This window comes from Macrobrachium nipponense, chromosome 17 (genome assembly GCF_015104395.2).
Source record: "Macrobrachium nipponense isolate FS-2020 chromosome 17, ASM1510439v2, whole genome shotgun sequence".
In the NCBI taxonomy this organism is placed as follows: Eukaryota; Metazoa; Arthropoda; class Malacostraca; order Decapoda; family Palaemonidae; genus Macrobrachium; species Macrobrachium nipponense.
The window spans coordinates 80,038,702-80,056,201 of NC_087210.1; the positions used below are offsets into that span (position 1 = coordinate 80,038,702).

Sequence of the window (17,500 nt, forward strand, 5' to 3'; positions counted from 1 at the left end):
CTCATCGTACCGAGACGGTAAATTAAGCTTGCTGTTCGTGCAGACAATACAAAGGCTCAGAAATAGATTTTGCTTAATGTTAATGAGGCTTCTCATATAGATTCAAGAGTATCTTATTATTGTTATTTTTTTTAATGAAGCCTATAAATTAAAGGTGAAAACTTTGCGTCAAGAGCAGCTACCCCGTGAAAATTTTATGGGATTTAATTACCTGTGAAAATAACATCAAATATGAAATGCACCTCCATGATTCATTAAGACTAAATCTTTTATTAAACAGTTACGAAAACTAATTTTAACATTTTAGACGGAGACTAGGCGGATAAAATTTACGATACATGTTCTCGAACTTTCATATTAATGGATAAACTAAATGTTTGCGAGTTCATTAACCAGCCAATGAGATATTTTATCTGGCGTTTTAGCGTTGGTGGGTCCATTAATCGTCTTAATGTAAGTAATCACGGGATGGTAATAGGGTTACGTTTGGTTTTGGGAAGTAATAACAAAGTATTCAAGGCAGTCATTTGCCTGGCGTTTAAGAAAAAAAAAATTGTTTTTACTGCGAACGTTTCATTGGCTTTGTGGACGTCGATTTGAGCGAGTTGGCAAGGCGGTGAACGAGCGTTTGTCTGGAATGAGTGCTTGTGTATGGAAATTGTATGGTTGTCTGTCTGTAGGTGAGAGAGAGAGAGAGAGAGGGAGAGTGGGATGCGTATAGAGGGAGGGAGGGTACTTTAGATGTCCGTTTTCTGTGCGTTGCTGCCTCTGACTCGACTACCCCTTCTGCAGCAGCCAGCCGGCCCACAGGGAGGGGAGGGCAGGGGCTGAGCGCACACACCCTCCTCACGATCATCACGCCCACGCCGCCCACGACGAAGTAAGTACACCCTCACCTACTTTATGAAGCCTTTAAAGTGGTCAAGATCCCGTGGAGAAAAGACCAGGGAAGAAGGAAGTGCGAGTGAGCCCCAGTGAGACATGAGACACAAGTATGGATGTATGGAAAAGGCCTTCCTCCCTATCTCCCTCTCACTCTCTCTCTCTCTCTCTCTCTCAACCACCTCCACCAACAACAACTCCACCTCAGCCAACCCTGTGTAGCCTGGGCCTACTCGGCATCGAGCGAGAGAAGGGGAAGTGTCATCCTACGAGTGTGAGAGGGAGTGAGTGAGAGAGAGAGAGCGCGAGTGTGTGTGTGTGTGTGAGAAAGAGAAAGAGAGAGGAAGAGAGAGAGAGAGAGAGAGCAACCTAGACACCCGTTCACCCAACCAAACCCGGGTTGGGTTGGGGGAGGGGAAGTGCGGGGGGGGGGGGGGGGGGAGGCGTCCTTTCCCTGCACCCAGCCAACCCAGCTACACGAAGCAACTATTGATTACCTTAGCTATTGATCTTATCCTGAGGTAAATTGTGAGAGAGGTTGGTTGGTGGGGCGGTAGTTTGAGAGAGTGGGTTGGGGCCGTAGATAGGCTAGTGGTAATCCTCCTCCTCCTCCTCCTCCTCCTCCTCCACCCTGCGTCCTCCTCCTCCTCCTCCTCCTCCCCTTCCCCCTCCGCTCCCTCCTCCACCTCCTACCCACCACGCACGCACTCTCACTCACAGCCAGCTAGATATTGATCCATTGATTTTCAGGCTCTGCTACCGTCTATTTTATTTCCACATCATGCAGTTCTCAGTCCGCGCCGACCCTCCGCCAAGACCGCCACCTCGAATAACGGCGTGTACATACATAGTGAAATCTGGCGTGGCGTTCCCGTAGAGTTTCTCGCGAATTGATCGCGGCCGAAGGCGGTGAGGGAAACATGAGTGTAGCCTTCGTGGGGCATTCGCAAGTCGTCTGGTGACGCGACCGCACGCGGCGTAACAGTAGGGTAGTAGTCACTATGCTGCAGTGTCTAGTCGTAGCCCGGGCTCAGTATTACGTAGATGGATTTTGTAAATAAATTTCAAGTGCAGGGATAACGTGTGTATACACATTTACAAAAATAACATTATTATTAATAATCCATTTGTACAAATTTTCGCTCGAGTACCTTCAATCCTAATTTTAGATCTTTCAATATGTGATACTAAGTGAATCTAGTCGTCGTCGTCGTTGTTGTTGTTGTGTAGTTTTTTTTAATATTAAGCGTCTCTATGTCATCATAGCAAAAAAATCATCTTTTCATTGAGTGAAACGTTTTGGAGAAAGAAAGAAAGAAAAAGAAAAAAAAAATCTGTGCGTATCAGCGGGAATGTCAAAGTGCGCCCCCTTACCAAGTGATAGTGTTGCGTTCAAGTGTGCGTATCGTTACGTTCTTGAGATGCTCCCGTCCCTCTTCCCCTAGAAGTTGACTTTCACCCATGTTTCCATTTTTGATTCCCCACATGTAAGTATATACGACAACGTCTCACCCGACCTTTCGATTCGACATTCAGATAAACATCTCTGGCTCAGTTGTCCTTGTCTAGAGAAATGGGGAAACTAGTTATCTTTGTCTGGGGAAATGGGGAATTTTGTTGTCAATGTATGCGGAAATTAGTTATGTTTGTCTGGGGAAATGAGGGATTTAGTTATCCGTGTCTGGGGAAATGGGGAATTTAATTATCCGTCTGGGGAAATGAAGAATTTAGTTATCCTTGTCTGGGGAAATGGAGAATTTAGTTGTCTATGTCTTGGGAAATGGGGAATTTAGTTATCCATTTCTGGGGAGAAAATTGGAAATCATATCCGAAGGTCAAAGAGAAGGAACTTATTTTCTTTTAAACCTTATATATATAATTGTGCATCTCGTGATCATAAGTGGACGTATAGATCTGTTTTGAGCTAAATGCTTTTTTTCAGATTGAAACAGAACTTTCTGGGGATATGAATCCATGCCTGCTTTTATATAATCCTTGGAATTTATTCGAAAGGTAGTATTCCGGAGCATTAGGCGACAAGTTGCTGCCTACTCGTGACTTTGATCCCGATGTTGACATAATAAACATGATGTTTTATTCATGGGCTTTATAAACACCGCCGTGGAAATCTCACTTGTGGATAGCATTGACTTTTTTTCACTCGTGGTTTGGTTTGTTATTTAGTACCTTTGGATACGAGTAATGTACTTTGCCCAGTTGTTTTACATGTTATTTAGAAAAAACAATCCTCAGATGAAGCTCTTTAAAGAAATGTCATCAGAAAAAGGACTCGATCGTTGCTATTATAAATTTAAGTCTGCGTTCGTTTCCACGTATTGGTAGATGACGTATTAAAACGAACGAATTCGCAAGCGTTTACCCTTAGCATTAAGCGTTCAAAGACGAGAGAGAGAGAGAGAGAGAGAGAGAGAGAGAGAGAGAGAGAGAGAGAGACTCGATAACTTCTCAAACCGAATCTTTCATCTATGCAATCACACGTAAGACGATCTCTTATTAAACTCCACCCCCCCCCCCACAAACCCCCACCCCCACCCCCCACCCCCACCCAAGTATTCCCACTGTGAAGATTCGGTCCATTTCATGCTGGGAGGCTATAGAGGCTATAACCAATGGCCATAAACAGGAAAATTATGACGATATAACATTTTATGGTTTGGCGTTTTGCTGCCATTTACAAATTTCTTCGCACCCTGTGATAGACTGCCGCCGGGCACTGCATATGTGTATATATATATATATATATATATATATATATCTATAATATATATATATATATATTATATATAATGTGTGTGTGTTTTGGGAAGTCGATCAGCATCCTGAGGTTAATGCATCACGACCTTTATGCATGACGCAAGAGCATGAGAGAGAGAGAGAGAGAGAGAGAGAGAGAGAGAGAGAGAGAGAGAGAGAGAGAGAGAGAGAGAGAGGGGGGGGGTTTGTGTGATGAAATGGGGGAAGGATATTAGGGATAGAATAAATGGGAATTTAGTTGCCAGGGAGAAAGATATGTAAATGTGCATTACTAAATGTGCATTACTGAAAAGTGGGATGGGATATTTATTATGTATGAGAGAAACTTACAAAGATTGCAAAATTACACGCATGTAGATTATATATATATATATATATATTATATATATATATATATATACATATATATATATATATATATATATATATATATATATATATATATATATATGATTCATTATTCTGACACAAATTTTTTGGGGAGAGAGTGTCGGTATACACCTTATCGAATGACACCATTTTAGAATTTCCCATATAAACCATAGTAAACCTTCCGGTAATGTTTTGACAAGCTCTTTTTAAAATAATGTGGTATTGCTAGATCACCATTTATTTAATTATTTCATGTTTCATGAGTGATGGTAACTGGACATATGGATGATAATAGTCTGTTTATTTATTTTAATGTTTATTTTCAAAGTCGTTCGTTTTAATTATGAATGTATGTTGAGTTTCATCACACGTCTTTTTAATTCCTTGTAAAATTTGATTGACTTTACCATTTCAAGAATGAAGGATTAACCATAAACAAAGTAGTCACATTGTGCAAACCAAGGTTGAAAGAATTTGTCGTATCCTGTCACGCGCCGAAAGTTTAGATTCTGAGCAATACATCAACAAGACTATTGATTTGGCGTCATTAATCTCTCTAGTATTCACAAATAGCCCCTCGTTTGTAACGAGGAATTCTACAGTATCATGTACCTAAGCACTGCAGAATACACGATATTCATGTTTATAGCTTCTCTTTCATTTATCTTGGGAATAGGCTGTGTAGAGAAATGCCTGCCCCCTTGTCGCTGGGTTTTACTTTTACAAATATAACACAATCATTAGATAGGTGTTCTGAATGTTGATGTCTTGACACACCATCTCTCTCTCTCTCTCTCTCTCTCTCTCTCTCTCTCTCTCTCTCTCTCCTCTCTCTCTCTCTCTCTATATATATATTAAATAAAAATTATTAATAAAATATAAATATAAATTTAAATAAGTATATATATATATATAGATATTATATATAAATCATTATTATATATATATAGATAATAATAATTTAAAATGTAGATAGATAGTATATATTAATTCTATATAACTATAAATACACACACACACACACACACACACACACACAAATATATATATATATATATATATATATATATATATATATATATATATATATATTCCAGATTATTACTATAATTTAATGATACTTCTACCATCCCAAATAATTTAAACTTAGCAATTGTATAGAATTCTGTTGATTTGCATTTCCTTGTTTAAGATTTCAAGATAGTCTGTTGCATACAAAGCATATACTACATCTGTAGATACGCATTGTAATACATATAATAGGAATATCTTGATTGTTTTGGTTTTAAGAAAAAAGGTATTTTATATTAATACCCCAGTTTCATCTCCTTCATAGCTCGTAAAATTATGTTTTACACGGGTTTTTATCCTCTCACGTGGCTTTCTCCATCGCCGTTTATTCACTTGCCCCCTATTTTTCATGCAGATATCTTCAGCTGTCCAAACCCCTCCTACCCCTCCCCCCCCCCCCTCCTTCCTCAGGCCCCAGGTATACCTTAATCCCAAATTTGTTTGTTTCTAATCTGGTAATGTACGGTTTGTCTCGTTTTAATTGCGATTTATTACCTTTCCTGTGGTGCTGCAGACTGTTCTTATGTTATTATGACAACACAGTTTTGTTTGAGTTCGTCTTCCGGTAAAATTTTCTCGTTTGCCGATACTAATAGCTTGACGCTTTCTTTCTTTCCCCATCATTTATAATTTCAACGAAGGCTTTTCCTAATACACATTACACAGGTAGATCTCATTTTGCATCGTTTCCCTCTGCGTTTTCTTCTCAAGGTGAGGGATTTGTGTTTCCTCTCGTGTCCCTCTCTTGAATATCAGAAGGATTAATTCCCTACTTCCGGGGTGTTAATTACGTGACTCTCTCTCTCTCTCTCTCTCTCTCTCTCTCTCTCTCTCTCTCTCTCTCTCTCTCCTCTCACATCATCTTCCTCTCTTCCTTCATTCAATCACAGTCGTCGTCTTCATTTCCGCTTTCTTAGAGCTAATAACTACAAGAACATCGTATTTATTTATTTTTTCATTTCGGCCTTAATAAGACTATTATGTAAACGCTCTTGCTTATGTGCTCCTATTTGGTGTAGTCACCTTTCTCCATTTCTTTGTTTTCGGTTTCAGATATGTAAATCGTTCGTTTTAAATATATTATTTTTTCTTTATTATGATTAATATTATCTCTCCTCTCCTTTTCTTTCCTTCCTTCGTAGCCTATGAGCTTTTCACCTTTTATTATCGCTGTATTTATTAAGTTTCTTTACTTCTTCACTCATTCGAACTCTTCCTCCTTCTTCTATTTGTGTCTTCTTGGTCCCTATTAAGTTTAGGCTCTGTCTCATTTTCACACTTTCCTTTAAATGTTACCCAGTTTTACCATTTTTCTCATGCTTCTTAAGTAATCCGGCTTTTTCCTACGTTAAGTATGAAACTTGCACACTAAAAACTTTTATTTAATCTTGTAAATTTCTCCAGTTATGAAGTCTGTACCTGTCTTAATTTGTCCATCGTTTCCATCCCATAGTCTAATTCCTCCAAATTTTTGTCCGTTCCTGTTTTTCTTTCAAGTTAAGACACGACAAAATGGATCATCTACTACGCTGTTGCAAGATGCTAATTATGAATTTTCGTCCCTAATTTTGTAATATAATATAATTTTAGTTTTGTATATTGATATAATTTAATTTTGTATATTGATATAATTTAATTTTGTAAATGAATATAATTTTAAATTTGTAAATGAATATAATTTTGATTTTGTGAATGAATATAATTTCAATTTTGTAAATTAATCAATTTTGTAAATTAATATCATTTTAATTTTGTAAACGAATATAATTTTAATTTTGTAAACGAATATGATTTTATGCTTGGATCCACCGCAGACCTACGTAGTTTTCGCTTGATGTAATCAACCTGTTCTTAGCAATGATTTCTGTATAATTAACTCCCTCAGTAACCTTCCTATTGTCTTGACTGCTAATCCCAGCATTTATTTTAAATACATATTGTTAACCACCTGCGCTGTCTTCCCCCTCCTTCGCACAGTTAATTACAAGGGTCTTCATTGGCTCACTTATTCACTCTGTTGTTAATCAGAGGTATCTGTTGAGTTAACGCTTTTATTTATGCATTTATTTTCTTCCTGCATCTAAGACGGTGGCTGTCGCTTCTGTTGTGTTTCCGTTTTCTATGTTGGCTTTGTTTGTCAACTGCGTTGCCTTATTGCCTTCATTCTTCTGTCGTTGTTTCATCTTCCCTCAAGCACGATGGTATCACTTTATTTTTTTTATTCTATATTTTTTTTATTTTTTACAAAATCTTCCTTCCTTTTCCTTCTTATCTCATTATTTCTATGTCCCCTTTCATCTTCTGTTTCCTTATTATTTCCTTATTTATGTCTCCTTTCATCCTCTGTTTCCTTCTTATCTCCTTATTTATGTCTCCTTTCATCCTCCTCTTTTTTCATTATCTCCTTATTTCTATGTCCCCTTTCATCCATTTTTTCTTTCTTATCTCCTTATTTCTATGTCCCCTTTCATCTTCTTCTCTCTTATCTCCTTATTTCTATGTCCACTTTCATCCACTTTTTCCTTCTTATCTCATTTCCATGTCTCCTATCATCCCCTTTTGTTTTATCTCCTTATTTATGTCTCCTTTTATCTTCTGTTTCCTTCTTATCTCCTTATTTATATTTCATTTCATCCTCCTCTGTTTTCCTTATCTCCTTATTTGTATGTCACCTTTCATCTTCTGTTTGTTTCCTTCTTATCTCCTTATTTCTATGCCCCCTTTTGTCCTCTTTTTCCTTCTTATCTCCTTATTTCTATGTCTCCTTTCATCCCCTTTTGCCTTCTTATTTCTATTTCCCCTTTTTCCTTCTTATCTCCTTATTTCATGTCCCCTTTCATCTTCTCTCTTATCTCCTTATTTTTATGCCCCTTTTTTCCTTCTTATCTCCTTATTTTTATGTCCCCTTTCATCCTCTTTTTCCTTCTTATCTCCTTATTTCTATGTCTTCTTTCAGCATCATCTTTCTTATGTCCATATTTCTATGTCCCCATTTATCTGTTGTAGATACTATTCCTTCTTTCTCACTTTATTGATATATACATTACATTCTTAAAATGTGCAACCCCCCCCCCCCCCACCTCCCCTCATGAGGGGATGGCTTCGCTCCCTTCAACGTTTTTGGGATGAGACCCGATTGGTAGTGTAATATCTCTTCTCCTAATATTTCACCACTCACTTGTCTTTTTATTCTGTTTTCTTCCTTTATTTATATTTTTCCTTGTCTTTTTTTATTGTAATTTCTTCCTTTCTTATATATTTTCCTCTTTATTTTGATATTTTCATATCATGAAGTGCAGTGGTTCTTACATCTACTCGTATATGGTATTAAACCGATTACCCAGACGGTCTGTTGATCAACTGTGATTTTTGCTATTCCAAGTGAAAATGGTTTTTAGTCAAAATACGTGGCCAGGTATATATAAATATATATTATATATTATCTATATATATATATCTAATATATAAATCTATATATTATTAATATAACTTATATTTTCTCTATATAGACTTAATCAACGCACAGTCACGTGTGGAACAGAAATAAATTATCTAACTCGCATGAGGATCGAACCCAGGTGTTTGTTTCAACTGAAAGGCAGGGACACTGAAAACGAAGACCCCCACACGAGTCGACCCAACCTCTCAATTGGTGTGAGCCAGAAATATATATATATATATATATATATATATATATCTATATATATATATATATATATATATATGATTTTTTATGCATTTATTAATTTATTTATATATCTCGTTTATGTCACACGATTCGTCCTAATTATTTTTTGTTCCCCTTCCGTCCTTCCAGGGTTACGTCAGGCGTCAGAATGGCCATGTCCCCCCAACAGTTTTGCCTGAGGTGGAACAACCACCAGTCCAATATCATCTCGGTGTTCGAACAGCTCCTTCAGAACGAGTCCTTCGTCGACGTGACCTTAGCCGTCGAAGGAATGATGCTGAAGGCCCACAAGGTTGTCCTCTCGGCCTGCAGCCCTTACTTCCAGGTGGGTCCTGGTAGCCACTCTTTGCTTCACTAGGATTGTTTTATCTATGTGTGATTAGTGCAGAACTTCTGAAGGGGAAAGGTCTTGCCACTCCTTCCTTCTTCAGTTTGATAAGTTTTCCCAAGTTCAGATGTACGTCCTTTTTTTTTTTTTTTTTTTTTTTTTTTCTAAAAAGTTCTGATGAAGTTTCCATGTTTGCCAAACGTTTTTGATGTTATAGAGTTTCCTTTGAACTTCCTTTTACATGGATGAACTTTTCATGAAGTTTTCTAAACTTCTTGATGTTATAAAGTTTCCTTAAAGTACCGGTGAACTTCCTTTTTCCCCAAAAAATAAAATTCTGATGAAGTTTCTCAAACGTTTTGATGTTCAAGTTTTCTTAAAGGGCCGATGGACTATGAAATTTTAAAAAATGTACTGATACTCCGTCAAAAATAGTTCTGCTCTCTGTGATTTGTTAAAAATTGTATTGAAGTGTGTTTATTGCACCGTTACAATTTCCTGGATGATTTTAAAAGGTGTATAGAGACCATGCAGTAACTAATGTGCGTCTCTATATAGTCGTTAAATGAATACATTGTAGCAGCTTAAATTCAAATTTCACGGTAGCACTTCTGGTGCTCAGTGCAGGTGAATAGTCCTGCTCACTAATGATGATGTTCCGAGGATTTAAATGAGTATTATTGTACGTTTATCACTCATAAAATTTAAATTTACCTGTGGTCAATTTATCAAGTCTAATAAACGATTCAGGTAATTGTCTCACCTTCCCAAAGACTCATGCCTTACATTGCCCTTTGAATGCAGTCAGATTTTACTGCCGTTACCGTCATTAAAGTGTGATATATAAGTGATGCCATGAGATACTTTATTGTGATTATTCAAAACAAATCGTGGCTGCCGCAAGGATCAGTCGTCAGTTATAAGTATCATCAGTAGAGGTAGATGATATATTGATGCTTTCAGAAAGAGGGGAATAATGCTAGCGAAGGGAATAGATGTCATTGTAATTACGTTAATAACAAGGCTATCGAAAGGCGTGTGACGAGTTAGTACTTACTGATTTAGCCAACTGGTCACTGGTAATTACTTTTAAAGTAATCGTAATTGAAGTCCGGATGTTGTATATTTAAGCAATCTATTCTTATGATTACCTAGACGTTTAAAAGCTATTGCAATGAATTATATAATGTGGGAATCAATATAAGACTTGTTTGTTGAGTAGTTCTATTTTATTTATTAATCGTTTAGTACTCTGAATATGGAAAGACTTACTTAAAAAAATGAAAGTAATTGACGCTTGTCATTCAAAAGTAGTTAGTAAGCCCATATTGCATCCTTCACCTGGAAAATCTAAATGAGATTAGGATATATTATAAATAGGAGTTGATTTGATAAAACTGAAGGATTCTGTAGACATACTTATCCAATTTTTGTATCCTTTTGTTATGTCAAATCACGAGTAAAGGATTATGAATAGACTAAATGAAGGTGACTTACTTTCTTCCTCCTCTGGCGGCACCAGGCTGTCTTGGCGTCTCACCCAGACAAACACCCGATCGTCATCCTGAAGGACGTGAGGTACACAGACATGAGAGACCTCCTGGACTTCATGTACCGCGGGGAGGTGAGCGTCGACCAGGACAACCTCTCTGGCTTCCTCCGGGTGGCGGAGTCCCTCCGCATCAAGGGCCTGACGGAGGTCAACGAGAAGAAGCGACTCGAGAACTCCTCCACTGCCTACCTCATGCCCCAAGCCATGACGGGCGCCGCGCCCCCGGGAGTGGCGCCGGGCGTCGTTCCCACGGCGCCCCTCACGCCGCTGGCCGGCGACCCCCCGCCCCTCAAAAGGCCGCCCCTCTCGCCCTCCGCCTGCTACGGTGCCAAAAGACGGCGCGGCAGACCGCCCAAGATTTCGGGCGAGGAGTCGGAGGGTGAGGTAGGATCGGTGGCGGGGTCGGTCTCCGCCGCCGACGGGGAGGACACGCGCAGTGAGGCCGAGGTCAAGGTCGAGGCCGAGGAGGTCAAAGAATGCCCTGAACCCGACGATCAGGCCAAGGAGCCCGATACCAAGGTAAGGAGGCAGTGTCTGGTTGAAGGTTTTCTTCGCTTCTCTCCTTCCTTCTTTTTACTGCTGGAAGTGTCACTATATATCATAGCTGCATATTTCTGTATATTATTAGCTCTCATTAATTTAGAGGGAAATGACCGTAAGTATTCAAAGAAAACTTCGCTCAACTACTGAAGTGAGACCAGTTTCACACCCTTATGCCATAACATGTTACTTTGTATCTGTTAGGCTATTTTATAATAAAAGCAGAAGTGACCAACAGGTGTGCGTCCAAGGTAGGCAATTACCCTCATGAGAAATTATTAGAATATGGTGTTGGTGACATGACAGTTTTATTATTATTATTATTATTATTATTATTATTATTATTATTATTATTATTATTATTATTTTTGGAATCCCAATACATTTCTTTATTGAATATTTACCCGTTTGCCCCAAATAGCCAAGGAATCATTAATATGGGGATACAATCCACAATGATGTAAAATCCTTCTGTAGTTTAAAATATATATTTCTTGTACAGGAACTTATTAGTTTCGACCATCACCTGTGGTCTTGTTCACTAAAATGACATTTTGGTGAACAAAACCACCACAGCTGATGGTCGAAAGCTATAAGTTCCTTTACAAGAAATATATATTTTAAACTACAGAAGAATTTTACATCATTGTGGATTGTATCCCCATTTACTTAGAGGAACGACATAGTACCTAGCCTCTGCAATCATTGATATGTTCGTAGCGAAAGCAACAACCGCAACAAGAAGGAGCAACTTATCGATCAGCGAGCGGTCTTTGAGAAAGGTTTGGAAATCATCAAAATAACCGCCAGATTTATATACAGAAAAAGTAGAGCCGAATTCCGGTCCTGAGACTTGTGCCGCTGCTGTTATTGCATAATTCAGTGTTATCAGGTAATGAAGCACGTGAGTTATTATGAGGGAATGCCAAAGTTGGACAGCGTCTGCGAAGATATTCCCTCTTATTAAACTGGAGCTATACACTATGCATTTTCTTTTTAAAATGTTCTTGCAAAAGTGGTGAAACTGCAAAGCATTTGTCGGATTCACAATCGATTCGGTTTTCTTGCTGAACAGGTATTTATACTCTCAACAATGCTCGGTGGTCATAGCAACCTACTCGTGGTAGGTCGTCATCAAAGAAATAAAATTAGAAACTGTTGGATCTTAATGTGTGCATAATGTTTTTACTTTTCACGACTTCGTGGTGTCAATTAGGCCCTCCCCCCTCCTCCCCCCCTCGTTTTTTTAAAAGTTACCTTAGTCGATATCCTCCAATTGACAACTTGAACTAACAAAAATCACAAAACATCTATTTGAAGACGAATCTGACGAACCATAAATGAAAATGTCGCTACTATGGGAAAGATTCCCTTAGCACTTCATTATTTCTTCAGTATTTAAGTATGAAGTTTTTAAAGTCTATTTCAAAATCAGGTGCATTAAACTATACTGGCCAAATGACCTCATCACCCCCCCCCCCCCCCCCCCAACATCGCTGTTGAATGAGACCTGTCAAAAATAGCTTTCGTCTTATCCCTGCATTTGATTATGTCCCTGCGTCCATCAGTCTGGAATCTCATCGATACCTCCGCTGTTAATGCGCCTCAGTGGCGTGATTGGTATGGTCTTGGCCTGCCACCTCAGTGTCCGTGCGAGTTCGATTCTCGGGCATTCCGTTGAGGTGTGAGAGATGTGTTCATTTCTGGTGATAGAAATTCACTCTCGTCGACGTCGTTCGGAAGTCACGCATAAAGCCGTTGGTCCCGTTGCTGAATAACCACTGGTGGTTCCATGCAACGTAAAAACACCAGAAAGAAAAGATACCTCCACTGTTGACCACGGAGACAGTTTCCACTTTTGTTCGCGCGCGAGAAATATCGCGAAAAGCGACGTCTGTAGACGATACACGATCGATCTCGGTATCGTTTTAAGACACTTTGTTGCAGCCGACACAACACTGCGTTTCATGTCCATAAATTCTTCAGAGCGGCTAACGAGTAGTGCATGGCTCCATAATTTGCATAGCGGATACTGAAGTGTGTGTGTGTGTGGTGGGGGGGGGGGGGGGGGTGGAATGGTGGTATTGAGCAGTGAAGAATACGGCTGTTTAAAAAAGGGGGGTGGGGTGGGGGGGGGTGAAATATCGCGAGTGACTTAAGGTTTCTGCCATAAAACTCTCATAAATCAAGAGCATTTGATGACTGCATGCTGAAGTATCGAACGTGTATTCGTAAACGACTTGAAACGCCAAGAGCCGCCATGTCGAAGCAAAAGCATTTAAATGCGAAGCCGCCATCGAACAAGGTTTTCCGAGATTATACCATCCAATACAGCCATCGCATCGCACCAAATGAACACACCACCGTTTAAAGCAGTAATGAGTGTGAAGGTATCAAACAGGTTTTCGCGACCAGCGGACTACTAAAGCTATCATACCATTGTCACCACACGTTGGGGCGTGATCGATCGAAGAGCCAAGGCGTACCCATCCAAAAATATTCGCTTCTTTTGTCCGGCCTTTATGGAAGCCTTATTTTTACGTCGCTCGCTGTCGTGACGTGTGAATTACGACGGACAGTTTTTTTTTATTATTATTATTATTATTATGAGTTACGCATGAAAACGTGTTGGTATTGATTAAATACTGAAAAGTGGATTGTTTATTTTTGTCGAACGGCTTATTAATTTACGTTGTTTTGAATGTCCATAGCAAGTAAATGGAGACGTATTATTATTACTATATCAATTATTAGAGAAACAAATCCACTGTTATGTACGGGTACATAATGTTTTTACCCATACATAACTCGTGCTATTATTATTATTATTATTATTATTATTATTATTATTATTATTATTATTATTATTGCTGTTGTTGTTGTCGTTGCTGCTGGAAGGAAACCCTCTTTTAAACATGTTTTATTGAAAGTAATTGCTGCCTCAGCTGCGTTAATTTTATAAAGGTTCTTCTCTATTTTTCTAATTATTAAGCAACAATGAGACAACAATAATTAGAAAAAATAGAGAAGAACCTTTATAAAAATTAACGCAGCTGAGGCAGCAATTACTTTCAATAAAATATTATTATTATTATTATTATTATTATTATTATTATTATTATTATTATTATTATTATTATTATTATTATTATTATTATTATCTAATTTCGTTAAATATAAACGTGAAACATAATTATACAGAAAAATTGGTTTCCGCCTTCGAGCTCGGAAGCTCGTATCATTCAGCCATTTGACGAGGAAGTTCGCTGTCTAATCCTGCTATATCTGGGATTAGGCTTCAAATCGAAGCTGTTCGTCACCTGTCGGAATAAACGAGATACCTACCGATCCCTACAAGAAAATATTCAAACGTACAAGGAGCTTACGAGAAGACCATAAATTCCTAATCGATTACAGACGTATCAGATGAATTATTTCTATTCAGCTGTTACATAAACGTTCGTAAAAAAAAAAACTAAGAGTTAAAATAATCCCCTTCACAATTACCATTCCTGTATTCACAAAATGAAATCGGTTTTACAGAATTACTCAAAAAACTCTCTATTTCATTTCTGAATATGTATATTAGACCTTATTGTACAGCGCTAAATCTTGGACCTTATTGTACAGTACTAATTGTCAAGCCTGCATTTATAAAAGTATATCAATATAGCTTGGTATTTCTTTTAGTACAGAAAATATTTATAAATCTTGTAAGTATTGCTATGAAATAAATTTGATCTTTAAGCCGAGAGAACAATTATGATTCCGGTACACGTAAAGCATAAATTTACACGTAAAACATAAATTTACACGTTAACCATAATTTTTCCCAGTCACGAAGGGGTGTATTTATTAGCCATAAATTGAAGGTGCAAGACCTGTTACTTTAGTCAGAAGGTTACTCGCATCGTTTCAGGAACCGTCACAGGATAACCCATCTTGCATTGATAGTAAATAGTAAATTAAAGTACAGCACGCAGAGTATTTCAGAGGAGTTATACAAACACAATAAACCATCTTCTTTGATAGTAAGTTAAAAGTCCATTACGTAGAGTATTTCAAAGGAGTTATACAAATTGAAAACCTATGAAGTGTTGATAATATCAGACTAATATCTCAGCCCGTGAATTACAAAGCATTCGGTTTTGAAAACCCCGGACACGAAGAAAACGTTTTATGAAAACAAATACTTAAAATTGACTCGTGAAGTGCTATAGAAATTCAGCTTCTGCAGCCCAGAACCAGAGAGAGAGAGAGAGAGAGAGAGAGAGAGAGAGAGAGACCGGCCAATAAGTCTTGGAATACCAACATATCTCCCCTCCAATGCATTCTTGAGGTTTCCCCAAAAGGGGCTTCCCTGCTCTAAGCCTCATCTAATTCTCGGGATCCCCCGTAACCTGACACGCCGACGGGTTGAAAAATGCCAACGCTGACCAAGTCGTCGCAACTTCCATTTCCTCTTCGGAGGAGGACTCGCTCGAAAAACGTCCGGGGTCGTGGGAGACAGGAGGAGGAGGAGGAGGAGGAGGAGGATTTTTAAAATACTTGGCTAACCTGGACGTTACGCATTTTAGAATCACTACATGAACCAGAACGCTACGGGGAAATGTTTAAGAAAAGATTGTTAGACTTGAGCGTCGTATTTAGCTGTTTATGTATATAATGACCATACGGTAAAAATGAACTGTCATGCCCTGAAGTTTTGATTGGTATTTAATGAAGGCAAAATCGTCAGCAACTGCTGTTCACAGAGTTCGGGAATTTGAATCCATTAGCTGCAAAAGTGTCCGGTGCGAGATGTTACGGTCGCAAGATGAAAGCACATATGATGTAATGAACTGATTTGAATTTATATAGTCAGTTGGGGGAGAGAGAGAGAGAGAGAGGAGGGGGTCACGAGGTTTTGTGAGGTAAGGAAACCCCCCCACCACCCGGCCCCCTTCATTCTTTCACCCAGAGAAGACTCGCGCGAGGAAGGTTGGTCGAAACCAAGGGGGTAGTTGCTGCCGTTTGTGCATAAGGCATGCGGTTCCTTTCTTACCTGGCGGGCTACGCATTAATTTGCGCCTGACATGTGAATACCGCTTCCCCGTCACCGTAGCGGATGCTTTTTTTCTTTTTTCTTCTCTTTTCGAGTGAAGGATTTTTCACGAATTGATTACACACACACACACACACACAATTTCATCTTTTCGATGAATGATTTTTGTTTAAAAAATCATTTTTAAAATCGGCTATATATATAGGACAATAATTTAAAATAAAAATTCAGTATGAAAATGATTGGAATACAATATTTTGGGAAGTTTTGCCATCTTTTTGATAACTGACTTTTATTTTAAAAAGCATTTAGGATATCGCCTAAAAATCGGACACACACACTACAAATATGGTAAAACTTATGAAATCATAACAATTTTAGCCTCGAAAAGCAACATACTTTGATTTACACCCCCCCCCCCCCCTCCCCTCCCCTCCCATGGGCCCCCTGTTAGTAAACAAAAATACCGATACACTAACAAGTTAATAATAGAATATAAATGTATGCCTTTCGGTACATGGGCGGCGGCCTCCGAAAATGATAGGATAAAAAACGTCAGCGCCAGTATCGGCTCTTCCTTTATCGCTTTGTGACTGCCGCCGTCGTATCCAAGAAAAACAAACACACGTTCCCTCCACACGATGTGGAAGAATTTTGCCCGTGGATCAATATGGTAGCACATTCACCGACCATTTTGCCCCCCCCCCCCCTCCCCCGCCTCCCGGGACTCCTTTGATTGCACCTACCGAATCCCAACACACCCAGACACCCCTCTCCCCCATTCGTAATTTATTGGGGGCTAAGGATTTCCTGGGTTATCATTGGCTTTCAAAAGGGTTCCCGCACGTGACTCGGCTTTGAAGTCGGTGTTACGACACACGGCGTATGAACTGCATAGTTTTATATTTATTATATATAATTATATGTATATTTATTATATTTAATAGTATATATTATATAGTATATATATAATAATACTATATAATTAAATATATATATATATTATTATACTGTGATGAGGGTTCAAGAAGCCGAGAGTCAGCTTTCTGACACCTGCTAATTAATTGACTGCTCATCCTCTGCTTCTACTTCTGCCATAACAGGTTGTGTGGAACGTATTCTGTCAGACCAGGAAATTAACAATACTCACATTTCAACTGTGCTTAACTTATTTTAAGACTTGATGCCAATCTGGCCCTACGAAACGTTTTAATAAAGGGCGAATAAGTAGTGCTCAAAATCGTTCGT

At 38.6% G+C, this 17,500-nt stretch overlaps 1 protein-coding gene across 5 annotated transcripts in view; it reads left to right on the forward strand.

The window, feature by feature from the left end:
• LOC135196357 (protein tramtrack, alpha isoform-like) overlaps positions 1-17,500 on the forward strand; it is a 215,329-nt gene that overhangs the window by 87,619 nt on the left and 110,210 nt on the right. For 2 of the 5 annotated variants that reach the window (XM_064223135.1, XM_064223130.1), the window contains exons 1-3: positions 1,655-2,369; positions 8,918-9,113; positions 10,639-11,187. In XM_064223135.1, coding sequence (XP_064079205.1) covers positions 2,344-2,369; positions 8,918-9,113; positions 10,639-11,187 — 771 coding nt within the window. In that variant the 5' untranslated portion in view covers positions 1,655-2,343. Of the gene's footprint in view, positions 1-805; positions 881-1,648; positions 2,370-8,917; positions 9,114-10,638; positions 11,188-17,500 lie in introns of those variants that run through there. The other 3 variants (XM_064223134.1, XM_064223132.1, XM_064223133.1) reach the window with 3 other exon arrangements.